The sequence below is a fragment of the Pongo pygmaeus genome, chromosome 1 (assembly GCF_028885625.2).
Source record: "Pongo pygmaeus isolate AG05252 chromosome 1, NHGRI_mPonPyg2-v2.0_pri, whole genome shotgun sequence".
In the NCBI taxonomy this organism is placed as follows: domain Eukaryota; kingdom Metazoa; phylum Chordata; class Mammalia; order Primates; family Hominidae; genus Pongo; species Pongo pygmaeus.
This window is the reverse complement of record NC_072373.2, coordinates 152228318-152250888: the sequence shown is the minus strand read 5'-3', so window position 1 is coordinate 152250888 and position 22571 is coordinate 152228318. Positions and strand designations below refer to the sequence as shown.

General features: G+C 38.6%; 1 protein-coding gene across 10 annotated transcripts in view; it reads left to right on the top strand.

Moving 5' to 3' along the window:
- Nucleotides 1-22571, top strand: part of NEXN (nexilin F-actin binding protein) — a 66791-nt gene that overhangs the window by 13685 nt on the left and 30535 nt on the right. For 6 of the 10 annotated variants that reach the window (XM_063653830.1, XM_063653831.1, XM_063653852.1 and 3 more), the window contains exons 2-4: nt 16579-16657; nt 18478-18556; nt 18644-18792. In XM_063653830.1, coding sequence (XP_063509900.1) covers nt 16579-16657; nt 18478-18556; nt 18644-18792 — 307 coding nt within the window. Of the gene's footprint in view, nt 1-16578; nt 16658-18095; nt 18288-18477; nt 18557-18643; nt 18793-22571 lie in introns of all 10 variants that reach the window. The other 4 variants (XM_063653844.1, XM_063653826.1, XM_054479810.2 and 1 more) reach the window with 1 other exon arrangement.

Genomic DNA, 22571 nt, shown 5'->3' with positions numbered 1-22571 from the left:
GTATAAGGTGTAAGGAAGGGATCCAGTTTCAGCTTTCTACATATGGCTAGCCAGTTTTCCCAGCACCATTTATTAAATAGGGAATCCTTTCCCCATTGCTTGTTTTTCTCAGGTTTGTCAAAGATCAGATTGTTGTAGATATGCGGCGTTATTTCTGAGGGCTCTGTTCTGTTCCATTGATCTATATCTCTGTTTTGGTACCAGTACCATGCTGTTTTGGTTACTGTAGCCTTGTAGTATAGTTTGAAGTCAGGTAGCGTGATGCCTCCGGCTTTGTTCTTTTGGCTTAGGATTGACTTGGTGATGTGGGCTCTTTTTTGGTTCCATATGAACTTTAAAGTAGTTTTTTCCAATTCTGTGAAGAAAGTCATTGGTAGCTTGATGGGGATGGCATTGAATCTATAAATTACCTTGGGCAGTATAGCCATTTTCATGATATTGATTCTTCCTAATTCTAATCGTATTCTTGATAATTCAATTGACTTGCCTGGGATTTTAGATACATAGGTGTAATGGGGCTGAACTGTTGTGTTGCTGCTGCCCCTTTAAGGTGGCCAAGGACATTGCATGTGTCTACCCAAACAAGAAAAATCACTTAACACTAGAAGAAGAAAAGCCTGTTAAGATTCCAGATACAAAGTCTTTTGGCATTCAGGTCATCGAGTATAGGAATTAAGTTGTTAAGCCAATCTCCATTTAGCATTCTAAAATACAGTGGCATTCTAAAACACAGTAGCATTCTAAAATACATTTCTAGAATGAGAACTTGACATGACTCAATTAGGATGTTTTTCCTGTAACTCAGCAAATCTCAAAATGTGGTCTTAGAACCCCTGGGAGTCCTCAGTACCATTTAGGGGTCCATAAAGTCCTTTCCAACTACACATTAGTATAAGGTCATGTTTTCTTAGAGACTTCAATCAAAACAACATCACCATAGTTTGAATGCAGAAGCAGATATGAAAATGTATTTTTCCTGTATTAAGCCAGATACCAGAGATTAGCAAAAATGTAAAATGATTTTCCTCTTCTTACTAATTATTTTTATGTTTATAAATAATGGTTTGTTGTTACTTTAAATGACTTTATATATTAGAATATTTTGTTTTAATTTCTAATACATTAAAGACCTATTGTTATTATCCAGATAAACAAAACCTCTATTATAACCAAATTCTTAGAACCACATGTTCAACCTTATCTTTTGGTCACTGTTTTCTCTCCCATCTTATTCTTCATAAGAATTCAATGGACCTGCCTGGGATCTTAGATACTTACAAGGTGCAATGGAGCCGAATTGTTGTGTTGTGGCTGCCCCTTTAAGGTGGCCAAGAACCACCTTAGGATCCTCAATAATGGGCCCAGACTTTAGGTCCTGAGCCCCAAAAGTTTGAGACCCACTTTGTAATACATAGCCTTTCTTTTAGTGGGGGGATTTTCTTTAACATCACAGATCTTATTTTTATTTTATTTAGAGATGGTGTCTCACTATGTTGCCCAAACCAGATTCAAACTCCTGGGATCAAATGATCTTTCTACCTCAGTCCTCCCTACCTAAGCTGAGACTACAGGAATGCACCCAGCTAAAGCTAATTTTTATGTGTATTTACACACTTTCAGATGTTACCTAAATAAAGCCTTTTCTAATCTAAAAATGTAAGCCTTATTATATTTTTGATAGTTATATTTTATCTCATCTAGACCATAAACTCCATAACAGATATTTTATCCTATTCATTATTATTTATGTAGTAGCCTTTACTGTACCTAGCACATTATAGAAAAATGTTCAATAAATGTTTCTTGAATAAATATCAATTTTCACTAATTTATCTTTTTCTGTTTATTCTTAGTTCTATCATACTCATCACTCTAAATTTATAAAGTATATGAAAATCACCTAGTTTATGGTACACAATAGGTATTCAATTGTTATTTTCTCCTCCTTTATTCAGTTTAGAGTTTTCAGAACTTTCCTTTAATGTATTGTAGTTTTTTAAAAATCCTTAAATTTTATTTGTACATGTAACTTTTCATTACTTTATTAATGACTTCATCAAATGAGAGTTTACCAATTTTCTTTGAGTGGTTAAAGTTTTCCCAAAAGAGAATAAAAGGCAAGAATTATAGGTTTTGATTCTGTTCATATTCTGAGAGGATAGGAGGATGTACTACATAGAGCCTAGAATATGGTGAGTGCAGGTAGAATATTATTTAAAACATCTATAAAGATGTGTTATGCTGAAATAGGTGTTGCACAAAATAAATGAAACAGACTTTGTATTGCCTAATATAGTGGAAAAAGCTGATAATTGTTGAAGCTTGATATGGGTGTATGGGGGTTCATTATATTAGTGTCTTTCAGTTTGTATGCCTGAAATTTTCCATAATAAGAGAGTAAACAAAAAAGATAGATTAGACTGATATGTCTGAGATGTTTACCAATATAAAAATGTTTACAGTTTATGCCAGATACACCTAGAAATCTAAGCATATTTAGAGGTCTCAGAGACTGAAGGAGAAAAAACAACCATGTTTAAGATGAAGTGGAGAAAAATCACCATTTCCATTATAATTAGTTTGGGAAAATACCTCCTTGGTAAAGAAGTGACTTAAGAAAGGTCTTGGAGGTAGAAAAGGGCTACTAAATAGATTTGTCTAGGTGGAAGGTTGAAAAAATGGAGAGAAGACAAAGGAAACTGAAGAGTCTGAGGGTCTGCAGAAGGCCTGTCAAGCCCAGGTGAGAATTTTAGTTCTGATCCATGATGCACTACACAGTTAACATCCTCAGAGTTAAGAGTGATACACTAGAGCACAGAGAAGAGCACAGAGAGGTAGAGATGGCAGTAGTTGAGTAGAGAACCTAGTGGGCCTGGTTGAGGGCAGAAAGAATGGTGGGCTGTTATCCTATCATAAGAAATGAAAAAAAAAAGAGAGAAATCAGAACAATCATGGCTAGAAGTTCTTCTGGAACTTTTAAAACCTATTTTTTTTTTTTTACCGATAATGTATATTTAAATTATTATTCTATTCTAATACAATATGTAGCAGTTAAGAGTTCTGAAGAAACTACATTAAAGTAGCTGCCCTATAGCAACTGAAGTTAACTATGTCATTACACTTGGATTCTGGCACCTATTGAAAAGATTGAATAATTTGAAAATGTTTATCAGGATTCTGAAGAAAAGAAACCAGTAAAGTGAATACTTTGAATATTATAGCTTCTCATTTTGTAAGTTTATTATTGAAAATTATAGTGATATATATGAAGACTAAATAGAAATAATTTCTGGCAAACATAATTATATGAAATTGAAAGAGCAGCTGGGGCCTTTTGCTAAATAAAGCAGCAAAATTAAGTTTATAGACTGGTAACTGAAATGTTGACTATTAATATATATAAGCACAAAACTGGAAAGACTGACAAGCCATGGGCAATATGATGAAACCCTGTTTCTACAAAAAATACAGAAATTAGCTGTGTGTGATGGTGTGTGCCTGTAGTTTCAGCTACTCAGGAGGCTGAGGTGGGAGGATTGCTTGAACCCAGGAGGTCGAAGCTACTGTGAGCTGTGATTGCACCACTGCTCTCCAGCCTGGGCGACAGAGTGAGATCCTGTCAAGAAAGAAAGGAAGTGGGAGAAGATGATGAAATAAGTCAAAGATTAAATTGATATTTGAAATTTTTAGTTTTTATTTTTATTTTTTTGTGACAGAGTCTTACTCTGTCACCCAAGCTGGAATGTAGTGGTGTGATCCTGGCTCACTGCAACCTCTGCCTCCCAGGTTCAAGTGATTCTCCTGCCTCAGCCTTCCTAGTAGCTGACATAACAGGTGTCTGGCACCACACCCAGCTAATTTTTGTATTTTTAGTAGGGATGGGGTTTCACCATGTTGGCCAGGCTGGTCTCAAACTCCTGACCTCAAGTGATCCACCCGCCTTAGCCTCCCAAAATGCTGGGATTACAGGCACGAGCCACTGTTCCTGGTGATATTTGGAATTTTTTTAAAAACCACCTTATTAACATATGATTGACATACCAAAAGCTGTATATATTTAATGTATGATATTTGGCATTTGAGAATATGTTTCTAAAAGACTAATAATCTGCTATAAATGTTCAACAGAAGACTTCTTTAAAATATAGTATAGACAGTTTGTTAAGAGAATAAAAAGTTGAATCAAAGGAACAGAGGATCTTTCAGACTTGCTAGTTTTTGCGTGAATATTGAAAAGCTTTATGTGATAGCTTTTGGGGGTTATTTTAAATTATAATTTAATTGAACAAGACAATGGAAAGCAACTGATCCCTTGCAATCTGGGAAGGGAGCGTAGAGTCTACCATGCGTACAGAGGAAAATCAGGGAGTAAGAGAAGTGCAAAATATGGACTGAGAATGGAAATCATTGATCTTAGTCATCTAACTGGAAGTTGGGGAATAGTGTATACTGCCTTTCTATTCTATAGTAGGTATGGTTGATGTTAGAACTTTACCTGTGTTTGCAGACAGCAAATCAGACTGGACCACTTAAAAATCCGGTTCCAAGGCTTTTGTTGAGAGTTGTTGCAAAGAGACTGTTAATAGCATGAGAATAGAGACCATGTCTGTGTGTTCAGTGTTATATTTCTCAGTGCCCAGTAGAGTGCCTGGCATAGTAGATGCTTAATAAATACTTATGGGCCAGGCATGGTGGCTCATGCCTTTAATCCTAACACTTTGGGCGGCCGAGGTGGGCGGATCACGAGGTCAAGAGATAGAGACCATCCTTGCCAACATGGTGAAACCCTGTCTCTACTAAAAATACAAAAATTAACTGGGCGTGGTGGTGCGTGCTTGTAGTCCTAGCTACTCAGGAGGCTGAGGCAGGAGAATCGCTTGAACCCAGGAGGCAGAGGTTGCAGTGAGCAGAGATTGCACCATTGCCCAGCCTGGGCAGCGGAGTGAGACTCCGTCTCAAAAAAAAAAAAAGTAATATAAGTGGCATGTTGTATTTATACCATATCCCTGCATAATGATAATCATAATGATAGTCATGCCTTATATCCAGATAATCTTTATCTGTCCATAAAGTGATTCACCTTGAAGCTGGCAAGATTTACTTGTTCAGGGCTGGGCATGGTGGCTCATGCTTGTAATCCCAGCACTTTGGGAGGCTAAGGTGGGAGGATCACTTGGGCCCAGAAGTTAAAGACTAGCCTGGGCAACATAGCAAGACCCTGTCTCGACAAAAAATTCAAAACTTAGCTGGGTATGGTGGTGCAAGCCTGTAGTACCACTCAGGAGGCTGAGGCAGGAGGTGCTATGGATATAATGGTGTAAAAAACACAGTCACTACTCTCAAACACCTTACCTTCTGGTCGAGGAGGTTTTCAGGAAGGTGGGTCATTACTGTACATTGTGGTAAGTGCTACAATTAGGGTAACCATGGGATGCTGTGTAAGCACACAGGAGAAGCACTTAACCTAGTCTTGTGGTATCAAGGAAGGCTTCCCGGAGAAAGTGACAATTCAAGAATTAAAGGATGAGTAGGAGTTAGCTGAGTGATAAGGGAATGAGAATAGCATAAAGCTGAGGGAGCCAGCTCTGCAAAGGCTTGAGTTGTGCCAGTATTACAGTATGGGTGATAGAGTGGGAGGGAGGGTTAAAAAGAGATGAGGCTACAGAAGTAATTTAATCTACTAAAGTGTATTAAATCACAGAAGAAAAAGTGGATAATGAGAAGAAAAGGGCAAAGATTGAAAGCTGGGGGCAAACAACATCTAAAAGGTAGAGAGAGGTATAGAAGCCCTCAAAGGACATAGAGAAGGAATACTCAGAGACATGAAAAAACAGAGGGAGAATAGTGTTATGAAACCAAGCAAGGAGGATTTCAGGAAGAAAGGAGTGACTGAGAGTATCACGTGTAGCAGTGAAGTTCAGAAAAAGGGAACTGTTCATTTTATTTGGCAATATAATGAGAAAAGCATTATTAGGCCCATTTTACATATAAAACTGAAGTTCACAGAAGTTAACTGGCCCATCCAAAATCACATATCTAATAATTAACCTAAACAGAAACTCTAATCCAAGTTTTCTGGCTCTAACTCCAGTGCTTCTTCCACCGTCAATGTTTTCTTAATGTGCATGAAAAAACCAACAGTTAACTATATAATTATCATGAGGATATAATTGAATACAAAGGTTATTAAGCACAAAAAGTTCTAGTAGAATATTTTGGGAGATTTCAAATTATTTTTATATTAATATTAAAATTTAAAATATATATGGGTTTGGAATTTTTATGAGGGGGTTTATGAAAAGTTATGATAACATTGAACCTGTATATGTCATTTGTTCTAAAGTTGTTTTTTGTTTGTTTGGTTTCTGTTTTGAGACAGGGTCTTGCTCTGTTGCCCAGGGTGTAGTGCAGTGGTTCAATCATAGCTCATTGCAACCTTGAACTCATGGACTCAAGTGATCCTCTTGCCTCAGCCTCCCAAGTAACTGGGACTACAGGGACATGCCACCACACCCAGATTATTTTTTTTTTAAATTGTAGAGATGGGGTCTTGCTATGTTGCCCAGGCTGGTCCCCAACTCCTGCCTCAAGTCATTCTCCTGCCTCAACTCAGCCTGGATAACAAGTGTGAGCCATAACACCTGGCCGGGAAATGATATGGAGAGAAGGTTTGATAATAGTATTTACCTTGAAGCGTTGTTGTAGGAAATAAATGACAATGCTTGTTAACTACTTGGCACATTACCAGGCACACGGTAAAGACTTAACAAATGTTAACTTGGATTATCTTCATCATTAATTTTATTCATGTTTTGTGACTAAAGGATGTATTAGTGAAATAGTGGGTTTAGATAGGACAATACAATTAATGACTAGGGAACAGAGTTTTCCTGTGAAGTTAATAGGCCAAACAGAGTTAAATTCATACCTTTATCCTTGTGTTAACACAGACAGGCAAATGAGTTAGCAACTGAAATGCACTGTTGTTTCTACCAAGGCAGTGTCATACTTCCTTTTTAATTAACAATAAAGGAATCTTATATGGATTTACAGTGTCTACATAATTATGAAGTTTTTTCTCCAACATAAAAATATTTAAGAGATGTGAGTCCTATTGGTTTGTAATTTGTACCTTAAGTGCAATTCCATAACACAAAAAGGTCATAAACTTATTTTGCTACAACTTTTTATCCTCAAAAGGCAGAACAGAGCAAACTTTGAGTAAAGGATCACTTGCTTATATTTTAACCAAAAAAGTTAAGGCTAGTGCTGTCCAAATTTTCACTGAGTTTAAAAATGAGAGCTCAGAATACTAAAATGACATTTTAAAAAACGATTTTAAGTGGTTTTATTCATAGTAAATTTTTAAAATCAATTTTATTTTATTCTAAATCTATAATTAAGTCAAGATATAATTTGAGGATTTTTTGAATCAAATTAAATGAAGAAGGCTAGCTGATTCATTTATTTTCTAGGACTATTCTTGACAGATTAATTCTTTACTGTCAGCAAGCCACCCAATTTTCTTTCATTTCACCAAAAAAAAAAAAAAAAAAAAAAAAAAAAAAAGGCTTTTGAGGTCCCTTCTGGCCAATTAATTGACCTAAAATTATCAGTTCTTATGATCCCATGATTCCAGGTTTTCCTCATACCCTTTAGTATTACTCTAAAAAACTGCACAAGAGGCTCGGGCATGGTTACTCATGCCTGTAATCCCAGCACTTTGGGAAGCTGAGGTGGGAGGATCACTTGAGGCCAGGAGTTCGAGACCAGCCTGGGCAACAGAGTGAGACCCGTCTCTATTTTTTTTTTTTAAGACAGTCTCATGCTTTGTTGCCCAGTCTGAAGTGCAGTAGCATGATCATAGCTCACTGCAACCTTGAACTCCTGGGCTCAAGCGATCTTCCTGCTTCAGTGTCCCAAATAGCTGGGACTACAAGCATGTGCTACGACACTTGCAAATTTTTAAATTTTCAGTAGAGATGAGTCTCGCTATGTTGCCCAAGCTGGTCTCAAACTCTGGGCTCAAGCGATTCTCCCACCTCAGCCTCCCAAAGTGTTGGGATTATAGGTGTGAGCCACTGCACCCTCCCCCACCCCTCCCCTACCTCTATTTTTTTGTTTTTGAGACAGAGTTTTGCTCTTCTTGCCCAGGCTGGAGTGCAATGGTGCGATCTCAGCTTACAGCAACCCCTGCCTCCCAGGTTCAAGCAATTCTCCTGCCTCAGCCTCCCGAGTAGCTGGGATTACAGGCATGTGCCACCACTCCTGGCTAATTTTGTATTTTTAGTAGAGACGGGGTTTCTCCATGTTGGTCTGGCTGGTCTCGAACACCTGAAGTCAGGTGATCTGCCCGCCTCAGCCTCCCAAAGTGCTGGGATTACAGGCATGAGCCACCACACCTGGCATCTATTTTTAAAAATAAAAAATTGTGTAAGTAATACATTATATATGCTCACTGGCAGGGAAAGATAGGTTTTTTCCTAAATAGAGTAAATTCTAGTAGGGGAGATGAATAGTAATAAAATTAATCAAAGTTATTGATATCTACTAATGTTAGTTATTATTCCAGGGTTCTTCATATAATGCTATCTCAGCTAATCCTAACTAAGCAGTTAACAGATCTGAAATGTGGATTTTGGTCTGATTACCAAATTTTGGTAATCTAAATGTGAGGTGATTGAAGGTCTGTATTAGTATGGAGGCCGTGGAAATATGAAGTAATATGTAAGAGAAGTTTGAAAGCAACATTCATAAATCTTGACAATCTATTAAAATCTAGGAGATATAGAAGAATGAATAAAAAATAACCGCAAGGTTTGAGAAGCCATGAGAATGAAGGGTAGGTTTTGTTGGTTATATAAGAAGAAATATCAGGCCAGGCGTGGTGGCTCATGCCTGTAATCCCAAAACTTTGGGAGGCGAAGGTGGGTGGATCACTTGAAGTCAGGAGTTCAAGACCAGCCTAATCAACATGGTGAAACCCTGTCTCTACTAAAAATACAAAATTAGCTGGGCATGGTGGAGCATGCCTGTAATCCCAGCTACTTGGGAGCCTGAGGCAGAAGAATCGCTCGAACCCGGGAGACAGAAGTTGCAATGAGCCAAGATCACACCATTGCACTCTAGCCTGGGCAACAAGGGCAAAACTTCATCTCAATAAATAAATAAATAAAATATCTAACAGGTAACTCTAGATATGATATAATGGCTCAAGTAAGACAACAGGACTAGTGCTATTTATTATTTTTATCTCAGGCACATAAAATTAGGTTACTCATAAACCTTAGTTCATGACACACTCATGTATGGATGGATTCCTTTAATTTACTCCTTTATTTTTAATAATGTCATAAGCACCGACAGACCCACTAAACAAGAAAAGTTAGGATCTTATTAATAATTACAGGGAATCATGTCCCATCCTCTCCCCCATTATATTGTCTCCTTCCCATAAAGAAAACTTCAGTCCCACATGGCTTCACTGGGGAGTTCTTGCAAATATTTAGGGAAAAAAATAATAATAAATCCTACATGAACTCTTCCAGAAAACTAAAGAAATAATTCCCAACTCATTCTATGAAGACAATATTACTCTGTTAATAAAAGCAGACATCACAAGAAAAGATAACTTATACAACCAATAATTTATCATAAATACAGATACAAAACTTAACAAAATTTTATCAAATTGATTCCAGCAATATATTAAGAGGATAATGCATTATAACCAATTGGGAATTATCCTAGGAACGTAAGGTTGATTTAACACTTGAAAATCAGTTAATGTAACTCACCATATTAATAAATTAAAAATGAAAGCCATATGATTATCTCAATAGACACAGAAAAAGCATTAGATAAAATCCAACATCTGTTACTGATAATTACTCCAGCAAACTTAGTCTGATAAAGGGCATCTAAGAAAAGCCTACCGCTAACATCTTACTTAACAGTGAAAGACTGGACATATTTCTCCTAAGATCAGGAACAAGACAAAGATATCTGCTTTTACCACTTCTATCTAACATTGTACTGGAGGTTCTAGCTAGTACAGTCAAGCCAGAAAAAGAAATGAAAGGCATCCAGACTGGAAAGGAAAAAGTAGAACTGTGCTCACCGATGATGTGATCATCTATGGACGTAGAAAATCTGATGGAATCTATGAAAAAGCCAATAGAACTAAACAAGTTATTAGGCTGGGCTCGGTGGCTCACGCCTGTAATCCCAGCACTTTGGGAGGCCAAGGCAGGCGGATCACGAGGTCAGGAGTTCGAGACCAGCCTGGCCAACATAGTGAAACCCCGTCTCTACTAAAAATACAAAAATTAGCTGGGTGTCATGGGTCGCGCCTGTAGTCCCAGCTACTCGGGAGGCTGAGGCAGGAGAATCACTTGAACCCGAGAGGTGGAGGTTGCAGTGAGCTGAGACTGTGCCATTGCACTCCAGCCTGGGTGACAGAGTGAGATTGTCTCAAAACAAAACAAAACAAAACAAAAACTAATAAGTTATTTTAGCAGGGTTGCAAGATATAAAACCAGAATACAAAAATTGTATTTTTTAATTTTAATTTTTTTTCTTTTAGAAATAGAGACTCACTCTGTCACCCAGGCTGGAGCACAGTGATACGATCATAGCTTACAGTAACTTTGAGTTCCTGGGCTCAAGAGATCTTCCTGCCTCTGTTTCCCAAGTGGCCAAAACTACAGACACACACCACCAGGCCTGGCTAATTTTTAAATTTTTTGTAGAGATGGGGTCTACTATGTTGCCCAGGTTGTTCTTGAACCCCTGGCCTCAAGCAACACCCCCGCCTCAGCCTTCCAAAATGTTGGTTAGGATTAAAGGAATGAGATACAGCGCCTGGCCCCAAAATTATACTTCTATATGCAGGTTGAATATCCCTAATCTGAAAATCTGAAATCCAAATGCTCCAAAATCTGAAACCTTTGGAGTACTGACGTGACGCCACAAGTGGAAAATTCCACACTTGGGTCTCATGTGACAAATCAGTCAAAACATAGTCAAAACTTTGCTTTGGCCAGGCAAAATGGCTCACGCCTGTAATCCCAACACTTTCAGAGGCCAAGGCAGGTAGATTACCTGAGGTCAGGAGTTCGAGACCAGCCTGGCCAACATGGTGAAACCCTGTCTCTACTAAAAATACAAAAATTATCAGGCATAGTGGCGGACACCTGTAATCCCAGCTACTTGGGAGGCTGAGGCAGGAGAATCGCTTGAACCCAGGAGGCAGAGGTTGCAGTGAGCCGAGATCGCACCATTGCACTCCAGCCTGGGCGACAAGAGCAAGACTCCATCTCAAAAACAAAACAAAACAACTTTGCTTCATGCAAAAGTTATTTAAAATAGTCTATAAAACTACCTTCAGGCTATATGTATAAGGTGTATATGGAACATAAATGAATTTCATGTCTAGACTTGGGTCCTATCCCCAAGATAGCCTGTTTTATATATATATTCCAAAATCCAAAAAAGATCTGAAATCTGAGGCCAGGCACGGTGGCTCACACCTGTAATCCCAGTACTTTGGGAGGCCGAGGCAGGCGGATCACGAGGCAGGAGTTGAGACCAGCCTGACCAACATGGTGAAACCCTGTCTCTACTAAAAATACAAAAATTAGCTGGACGTGGTGGCATGCACCTGTAGTCCCAGCTACTCAGGAGGCTGAGGCAGGAGAATTGCTTGAATCCAGGAGGCAGAGGTTGCAGTGAGCCGAGATTGCACCATTGCACTCCAGTCTGGGTGACAGAGTGAGACTCTGTCTCAAAAAAAAAAAAAAAAAAAAAAAATCTGAAATCGGAAACATTTCTAGTCCCAAGCATTTCAGATAAGGGATACTCAACATGTACTAGCAACAATCATTAATTTAAATCTAAAAAACAACACCATTTACAGTAGTATAAACAAATATGAAATTATTTAGGGATAACTGACAAAAGATGTGGAAGATCTGCACATTGAAAACTACAAAACATTTCTGAGAAATTATAGAATATGTATATAATGGGGGGGGACATACTGTGTTCATGGATCAGAAGACTTAACATTATTAAGATATTAATTCTCCCTAGATCCATCTACAGATTCAATGCAATCCCAATCAAAATCCCAGCACACTATTTTGTGGATATTGACAAACTGATTCTAAAGTTTATATGAAAAGGGAAAAGACTTGGAATAGCCAACACAGTGTTGAAGGAGAAGAACAAAGCTGGAGGACTAACACTACTCAACTTTAAGACATACTGTAAACCTACTGTAATTGATACAGTGCGGTGTTGGTGAAATAATAAACAAAAAGATCAACGGAACCGAATAGAGAGCCCAGAAATAGATCCACGTAAGTATAATCAACTGATCTTTGACAAAGGAACAAAGGCAATAAAGTAGAGAAAAGATTATTTTCAACAAATGGTGCTGGACCAACTGGACATCACTTGCAAAAAAATGAATCTAGAAACAGACCTTACATTCTTCACAAAAATTAACGAAAATGAATCACAGACTTACAGCATAGAACTATAAAACTCCTAGAAGAAAACATAGGCAGAAATCTAGATGACCTCAGATTTGGAGTTGACTTTTTAGCTATGATACCAAAGTCACAATTCGTGAAAGAAAGAATTGATAAGCTGGACTTCATTAAAATTAAAAAATTCTGTTCTGCAAAAGACACTGTGAAAAGAATTAAAAGATAAGCCATAGACTTGGAGAAAATATTTGCAAGAGACATATCAGATAAAGGACTGTTATCCAAAATATACAAAGAACTCTTACAACTCTGTAATAAGAATACAAACAACCCAATTAAAAAATGGACCAAAGGGCTGGGGACGGTGGCTCACGCCTGCAAGCCCAGCACTTTGGGAGGCCGAGGTGGGCGGATCACCTGAGGTCAGGAGTTTGAGACCAGCCTGACCAATATAGTGAAACCCCATCTCTACTACAAATACAAAAATTAGCCAGGTGTGGTGGCAGGTGCCTGTAGTCCCAGCTACTCGGGAGGCTGAGACAGGAGAATTGCTTGAACCCAGGAGGCGGAGGTTGCAGTGAGCCGAGATCATGCCACTGCACTCTAGCCTGAGTGACAGTGCAAGACTCCATCTCAAAAAAGAAAAAAAAAATGGACCAAACAAAGCTCTTAGGAGACATCTCACTGAAGAAGATACAGATGGCAAATAAACATATGAAAAGGTGCTTTAATATATTATTTAGTATAATTCTAATTTAATATTTATTCATTTAATATACATTCAAGGAAATGCAAATAAAAATGACAATGAAATACCACTCCACATCTATTAGAATGGCCAAAATTCAGAACACTGACAACATCAAATGCTGGTGAGGATGTGGAGCAATATGAATTCTCATTCATTGCTGGTGGGAATGCAAAATAGTAAGCTACATGGTGGTTTCTTATAATACTAAATATGCTCTTACCATATAATCCAGTAATCATGGTCCACAAGAACCTGCATACAGATATTTATGTCAGCTTTATTCATAAACACCAAAACTTGGAAACAACCAAGATGTCATTTGGTAGGTGAATGGATAAACTATGGTACATGCAGGTAATAGAATATTATTCTGTGCTAAAAAGAAATGAGCTATCAAGCCATGAAAAACATAGAGGAAACTGAAATGCACATAACTATGTGAAAAAAGTCAACATGAAAAGGCTACATACTGTGTGGTTCCAACTGTATGACATTCTGGAAAAGTCAAAACTATGAAGACAGTAAAAAGATCATGGTTACCAGGAATTATGGGGGAGAAAAGCATAAGTAAGTGGAGTAAAGAGGACTTTTAGGTCAGTGAAACTGCTCTGTGCAATACTGTAATGATGGAATACATGTCATTGTACATTTACCCAAAACCCACAGAATGTACAACTCAGGAGTAAACCCTAATGTAAACTATGGACTCTGGGTGATAATGATGTGTCAGTATAGGTTCATCATTTATAACAAATGTACCACTCCAATAGGCGGTAATAATGGGGTTATCCAGTGTTGATAATGGGGTTGACTAAGCATGTGCAGGGACAGAACATATACAGGAAATCTCTATCTTCTACTCAATTTTGCTGTGAACCTAAAATAAACTCTATTAAAAAAAAAGTTGGCTAGAAAATTCCAAAAGAAAAAAACAAAACAAGATAAAACAAACCTAAAATAAATATTTAAATGATAGGCCTAAACTCATTGATATTAATAATTACATTAAATGTTAATAAACTAAATGCTGCAATTAAAAAAACAGATTTTAGGCCTGGCATGGTGGCTCATGCTTGTAATCTCAGCACTTTGGGAGGCCTAGGTGGGTGGATCACAAGGTCAGGAGTTCGAGACCAGCCTAGCCAACATGGTGAAACCCCATCTCTACTAAAAATACAAAAATTAGCTGGGTGTGGTGGTGGGAGCCTGTAATCCCAGCTACTCAGGAGGCTGAGGCAGGAGAATCGCTTGAAACTGGAAGCCGGAGGTTGCAGTGCGCCGAGACTGTGCCACTGCACTCCAGCCTGAGCAACAAGAGTGAAATTACATCTCAAAAAAAAAGAAAAGAAAACCCAGATTTTATCAGAATTGATTTTTTTAAAAAGCAAGGTCCAGTCATATGCTGTGTCCAAGACATATACTTTACATATAAAAACATAGACAGAGTGAAAGTAAATAGCTAGAAAATTATATACCATGCAAACTGTAAACCTAAGAAAGTTGGGGGCCAGATGCAGTGGCTCACAGATGCAATCCTAGCACTTCTGGAGGCCAAGGTGGGAGAGTTGCTTGAGCCCAGGGTTTCAAAACCAGTCTAAACAACACAGTGAGACCCCATTTCTATAGAGGAAAAAAAAAAAAAAAAGCTGGGCATGGTGGTGTATGCCTGTAGTCCCAGATACTTGGGAGGCTGAGGAAGGAGGATCGCTTGAGCCCAGGAGTTCAAGGGTACAGTGAACTGTCATTGTGCCACTGTACTTCAGCCTGGGTGACACAGCGAGATGCTGTCTCTAAAAAATAAATGAATAAATAAAAAGAAAGCTGGTGGCCGGGCATGGTGGCTCACGCCTGTAATCCCAGCACTTTGGGAGGCCGAGGCAGGCGGATCACGAGGTCAGGAGATTGAGACCATCCTGGCTAACACAGTGAAACCCTGCCTCTACTAAAAATACAAAAAATTAGCTGGGCGTGGCGGCACACGCCTGTAGTCCCAGCTACTTGGGAGGCTGAGGCAGGAGAATGGTGTGAACCCGGGAGGCAGAGCTTGCAGTGAGCCGAGATGGTGCCACTGCACTCCAGCCTGGGTCACAGAGCGAGACTCCATCCCCCCAGCCAAAAAAAAAAAAAAAAGAAAGTTGGTGTGACTATTTTAATGTAAGATAAGTTTAAGACAATGAGGTAAGAAGAAAGAAATTTCTTACTGGTAGGCTGGGCACAGTGGCTCACAGCTGTAATCCCCAGCACTTTGGGAGGCCAAGGCAGGTGGATCACTTGAGGTCGGGAGTTCCAGACCATCCTGGCCAACATGGGGAAACTCCGTCTGTACTAAAAACACACACAAAGTTAGCTGGGCATGATGGTGTGCTGCCTGTAATCCCAACTATTCAGGAGGCTGAGACAGGAGAATCGCTTAAACCTGGGAGGCAGAGATTGCAGCGAGCTGAGATTGTGCCACTGCACTTCACCCTGGGGTGATAGAGTGAGACTCTGCCTCCAAAACAAAAAACATACTGCTGAAAGGGTCAATTCAAAAAGAAGATATCTTATAATCATAATGTGTGTGCAATTAAACCTGAAATTACATGAAACAAAAACAACAGAATTAAAGGGAGAAAAAAAAAATTCTGGCCGGGCGTGGTGGCTCACACCTGTAATCCCAGCACTTTGGGAAGCTGAGCTGGGTGTATCACTTCAGGTCAGGAGTTCAAGACCAGCCTGGCCAACATGGTGCAACCCTGTCTCTACTAAAAATACAAACATTAGCCAGGCATGGTGGCACCGGCCTGTAATCCCAGCTACTTGGGAGGCTGAGGCAGGAGAATTGCTTGAACCTGGCATGCAGATGTTGCAGTAAGCCGAGATTGTGTCACTGCACTCCATCCTGGGCGACAGTGAGACTCCATCTCAAAAAAAAAAACAAAAAAAAACCAAACCGGACAAACAAACAAAAAACTACATAGTTGAAGATTGATAGAAATAGCCGAAAATTAGTAAAAATACAGATCTAAAACATGATCAACTACCTTCGGCTAGTTAATATTTATAGAGTAATACACTCAATAATTGCTGAATACACATTCTTTTCAAGTGAACTTAATATGTTCATCAAGCTATTCTGGATCAAAAACTTTCAGGGATCTTTTACCATCATGCACCTTATATTTTCTATACCATGAATCTTGGGAAAAAGAGCTAAAGGTTATCGCAATTTATTAATTGCTTGAATTATGTCAGTATTTTTTGAGGGGAAATTAACTGCTATTTCTATTTATAAAAATACATAATATATTACAAATAAATTAAAATTTATTATACAATATAAATTTTTTTCAGGTGCAAATATATACAGAGCTTCATAATCAGCCCAAGACCACACAGAGCAAACATGAATGATATTTCCCAAAAGGTTGAGGTAAGTCTCAAAAGTAAAAATAAAAATAAAAGAGGGAAATGTAGAGTTGACTGTAGAATTGCTGACAGGACAATCATTTGGTGGAAAGGTCATATGTAGGAGTTCATAATTAATAACATAATGGGAAGATGTAAAACAAGAAGAGATACAATTCACCAGCTGGTCTTGGGCTAGTATTTTCATTTGGGTTCTAGGAAATTCTACAAAGCATGAGTAGTAAATTTGTGAATGATAGTGAAGTGGATGTGAGAGCTAGCATTCTGAGTAGAATTTTAAATATTTTGTTCTTGATAACTCTTAGAAATTATTATTTTAGTATTAAAACGAAGTTTGACCTATACTCATAGGAGAAAACAATTCCCTCTTAGGTAAGGAACCTTTTTAGTGCCTTATATATATATTTTTTAATTTTTAGCTTTTTTCTGGTTCTTGACTGTAGATACTGAGAGTTGTTGTAAGAAGAGCTCAGTTGCTGACACCTCAGAATTATAAAGTTAACCCTTAAATGGCCAATGACACATAATAGATTATAAAATACAAGTTGGATGTGCCACAGATTAATTAAGCAATTGTCATTATCACTAGGAAAAAGGATTTGGTGTTCTGAGGCACACATTTTATTTACTGAAATTTCATTTAGAAATCAGCTTAATTTTCAAAGTGGTGAAAATAATTTGCTTTCCTGGTTTTAGAGTGGAGGAAAATCATTTCTTCAGTCTTCTACCAGATTCCCATTCTTTGTGAAGCTCTGTTACCATATGGAATTCTTCTTACAGCCACCCCCCCATATAGAATGATACAGCCTCCTTACACATTTTTAATGTGGTTTAAAGAAGTTATAGATGGGAAGTAATAGTAACAACATAAATCACAGCTTGTGCACACAGACCGTGGTGTGCCTCAGCCACAAATAAGGACTAAAGAACTGGCCTTCGGTTTTGCTTATATTGGATATAGAAACCAGGAAGGGTGTAAAATGTGAATTAGGCTCAAACTTTAAAACCTAAACTTTTGCTTTGTTTTCAGCTTCACCAAATTTACTGAAATTAGTTTGGGTACCTTTTTAGCAAGTGATATCAAATCTGAATCTTTAATAATGGAGTTAGATAATAAAAGACAGTTGTTTTTAATCAGAATTCAGAATTTGATTTTTATATTTTACTGGCTTTCAGCTTCAGTGGAATGCTACCCACAAAATGAGATTTCATTACTATATAACGGTGAAATTTCTACTCTCATATTTTCTGTAATGTCATTTTTCGTAGTTAGGTTTTAGAAAGTATTTAATCAGGTTGTGATGGTCAAATAAAGGGTTCAAACACATTTCTATTTTCTGTTTCAATAAATATTTTTTATATTGCTTATTCTTATCTATCTTTACCTAATTTCTTCCTATCTTTTTCGTTAACTTTCTTTTCTTTATTTTCTTCTAATGAAGATTCTGCTTTCTTCATCTAAACCTGTCCCAAAAACCTATGTACCAAAACTTGGCAAGGGTGATGTAAAGGATAAGTTTGAAGCCATGCAGAGAGCCAGGGAAGAAAGAAATCAAAGGAGATCTAGAGACGAAAAGCAAAGAAGAAAAGAACAATATATTAGAGAGAGAGAATGGAACAGGAGAAAGCAGGAGGTTATTTTATTTTACTTTATTCTCGTGAAAATATTTGTTTGCATTTTTTAATTTAAATTGTATTTATTCACATTAACCACATTTCATATTAACTATAACCTGTATTTGTAACCTAATTTAAACTCTGCATATAATGTGATTTAGTCTAATTTTTGGACATGTGCTCACATTAATTTATTTAACCATCTAGATTAAAGAAATGCTTGCTTCTGATGATGAGGAAGATGTATCTTCTAAAGTAGAAAAGGCTTATGTTCCAAAATTAACAGGTAAGAAGCTTGAGGGGTTAATAGTAAATTAAATTGCAAAATAGAAACATAGCCAAATATCAAACATTTTTTCTCATATATTTTTAGGAACTGTTAAGGGTAGATTTGCTGAAATGGAGAAACAAAGACAAGAGGAACAAAGGAAGAGAACAGAGGAGGAACGAAAACGCAGAATTGAGCAGGATATGTTAGAAAAGAGGAAAATACAGCGTGAATTAGCAAAAAGGGCTGAACAGGTATCACTAAAGATTAAGTTCGTATTTGTTTCTGAAACTAACTGCAAAGTGAAACTAATCAGTATGTTGCCTAATTAAAATATTTTAATATAACACAAACCTATTAAAAAGCAGCTAACCGTCTGGAAATGGTGGCTCACATCTGTAATCTCAGCACTTTGGGAGGCCAAGCTGGGTGGATCGCTTCGACATCAGCCCGGGCAACATGGCAAAATCCCGTCTCTACAAAAAAATACAAAAATTAGCTGGGCATGGTGGCAAGTGCCTGTAGTCCCAGCTATTCAGAAGGCTGAGGTAGGAGGTTCACTTGAGCCTGAAAGGTGGAAGTTGCAGTGAGCCGAGATCATGCCACTGGACTCCAGCCTGGGTGACAGGGCAAGACCCATCTCAAAGAAAAAAAAAAAAAAAAAGGGCAGCTAACCTGAAAAGATCTGAAGGAAAAATATTTAACATCAGATGCCTAGAAGGACATGGGCAGAATATGTCTATTTTAAGGTAGAATAGTGAGATGATTTGTATCATATACAGTCTTACTGCTCTATCCACATTCCTCAGCCTGTCTACATTCCTTATTTTTCTTTACAAGTTAGAGAATTTTACAAAGATGTAAGGCAATTTCACATATAAACTATCCATGAGTACCTAACAAAATGTTGGTCTTCTAATAACAATACTTTTAAATGCTGTCTGTTTGCATGCTGCTGATAAAGACATACACAAGACTGGGAAAGAAAAGAGGTTTAATTGGACTTACAGTTCCACTTGGCTGAGAAGGCCTCAGAATCATGGTGGGAGGTGAAAGGTACTTCTTACATAGTGGTGGCAAGAGAAAATGAGGACGATGCAAAAGCGGAAACCTCTGATAAAATCATCAGATCTCATGAGACTTATTCACTACCACGAGAACAGGATGGGGGAAACCACCCCCATCCCCATGATTCAAATTATCTCCCACCGGGTCCCTCCCACAACACGTGGGAATTATGGGAGTACAATTCAAGACGAGATTTGGGTGGGGACACAGAGCCAAACCATATCAGCTGGTCTTTTAAGGCATACATTAAGTGCTTTCAGTCTTTTTGCTATGCTGCCTTCAGTTTCCGTTACCTTTCTGAAAAGAAAAGTGACGATGAAAGCAAAGCATATGCTATACTTGCATACTAAAGAAATGTATTTACCCTGGATTTGCAAAGCGGGGTACAGGTATTGGGTAAATACAGCAGTTCCAAATGGGAGAAAACATCCAAAATAAAGGGGTTATACGGCCCATGCAAGTCTGAAATCCAGCAGGGCAGTCAATTTTTTTTTTTTTGAGACAGAGTTTTGCTCTTGTCGCCCAGGCTGGAGTGCAATCTTGGCTCACTGCAACCTCGGCTCACTGCAACCTCCGCCTCCCAGGTTGAAGCGATTCTCCTGTCTCAGCCTCCTGAGTAGCAGGGATTACAGGTGCCCGCCGTCACATCTGGCTAATTTTTATATTTTTAGTGGAGACGGGGTTTCGCCATGTTGGCCAGGTTGGTCTTGAATTCCTGACCTCAGGTGATCTACCTGCCTTGCCCTCCCAAAGTGCTGGGATTACAGGCGTGAGTCACCACACTGGCCTCATTTTTTTTTTTTTAATTGAGACGGAGTCTCGCTCTGTCACCCAGGCTGGAGTGCAGTGGCAAAATCTCGGCTCACTGCAACCTCTGCCTTCCGGATTCAAGCGATTATCCTGCTTCAGCCTCCCGAGTAGCTAGGACTACAGGCACATGCCACCACTCCCAGCTAATTTTTTTGTATTTTTAGTAGAGACAGGGTTTCACCATGTTGGCCAGGCTGGTCTTGAACTCCTGATCTCAGATGATCTGCCCACCTCGGCCTCCCAAAATGATTACAGGAATGAGCCACCACACCCGGCCTAGTAATTTTATCTTGTAAATATGTAAAGTTTAATTTTCAAATCTAATTAAGTACATTTTCCACTCCACTCTAATATAATTTAATGTATCTTTGAATATAAGGAGTAAAGTATGACATAGGTAGTCAGGAAGAGTTTTAATGTTTGTTTATAAAATTTATTTGTATAAATCCATATGCAAGAATGTCACAAAGGATTCCTGAGTCAGGGGGTAGCTGAATGACTTGGTGACCTACAAGATTTGGAGATTCTAGGATCTTATAATGAATTAAAAATGAGAGCTGGACATGGTGACTCATGCCTGTAATCCCAGCCCTTTGGGAGGCTGAGGCAGGAGGATTGCTTGAGCCCAGGAGTTTCAGGATGCAGTGAGCTATGATAATTTCACTGCACTTTCAGCCAGCAACAGAGAGACCTTGTCTCTTAAAAAAAAAAAAAAGATGGTAGGGGGGTGGGCGGGGATTAATAGTAGATATAGTGGATGTTAGAATCAATTTGGGGAAGAAACTTGATTTGATATTATCTGTTTATCTTTGAGGATATCCTGATGAGCAAAGTTAAAGTCCATCAGCTTAGAAAAAAGAGGAGTTACTGGTGAGGGAAGAGAAGGAGATGTTGAAAAGAAAAGGGAGAGAAGGAAGTTGATTTGAGAAGAAGCAAAAGGAGTTTCATTTTTTATAAAGCAAAAGAAATAGGAAGTGGCTCTTCAATATTGTCTTCTGAAAGTCAACACTATACCTGAACTTCTGAATATCTGGTCTCTGTGAATATACTGACACCATGGCTACTTAGACAGATTTATCTTTTTCCTTGTTTGTTGGAAAAAAAGTATTCTCCAATGTTTTCTTGTTTTGGTAATGGTTTAAAGTGAGCAAAGAAGAAAGCAAAAAAAATCCTCAAACATACTTTATTATTTTACCATAAGCTAATAAAGATCTGGGAAGCAACCTGGGTAACAATATAGTGAGACCTCAGCTCTTAAAAACAGACAGACAAACAACTTAGCCAGGAGGTGGTGGTGGGTGCCTATAGTCCCAGCTACTTGGGAGGCTAAAGTGGGAGGATTGCTTGAACCCAGGAAGTTCATGATCAGGCCACTGCACCAAAACAAACAAACAAACAAACAAAAAAACCTGGGTTTGGGAAGGTTGTAGCAGCAGCAATAAAAGAAAGTTGAGTTAATAAATTTAGTATTTCTCTTTTCTATATTCTCAATGTCTGGCTTCTCACTGTATCTCCTGGATCTTTTTATTTTTTATTTTTTTAAGATAGAGTCTTGCTCTGTTGCCCAGGCTGGAGTGCAGTGGTGCAATCACAGCTCATTGCAGCCTCAACCTTCTGGGCTCAAGCAATTCTCCTACCTCAGCCTCCTAAGTAGCTGGGACTACAGATGCATGCCACCATGCTTGGCTAATTTTTAAAAAATTTTTTGGCCAGGTGTGGTGGCTCACACCTGTAATACCAGCACTTTGGGAGACTGAGGCAGGTGGATTGCTTGAGCTCAGGAGCTCAAGGCCAGCCTGGGCAATACAGTAAAACCCTGTCACTACAAAAATTAAAAAAAATTAGCTGAGCATGGTGGCGCATGTCTGCAGTCCTAGCTACTTGGGAGGCTGCGGTGGGAGGATGATCGCCTCAGCTTGGGAGGCGAAGGTTGCAGTGAGCCAAGATTGCACCACTGTACTCAAACCTGGGCAACACAGCAAGACCCTGCTGTCTCTACAAAAAAATCTACCAAAAAAATTTTTTTTTGTAGAGATGGGGTCTCACTTTGTTGTTCAGGCTCGTCTCAAAATCCTGGGCTCAAGAGATCCTCCCACCTCGGCCTCCCAAAGTTGGGGGAATACAGGCATGAACCACCACGTGCAGCCTCCTGGAC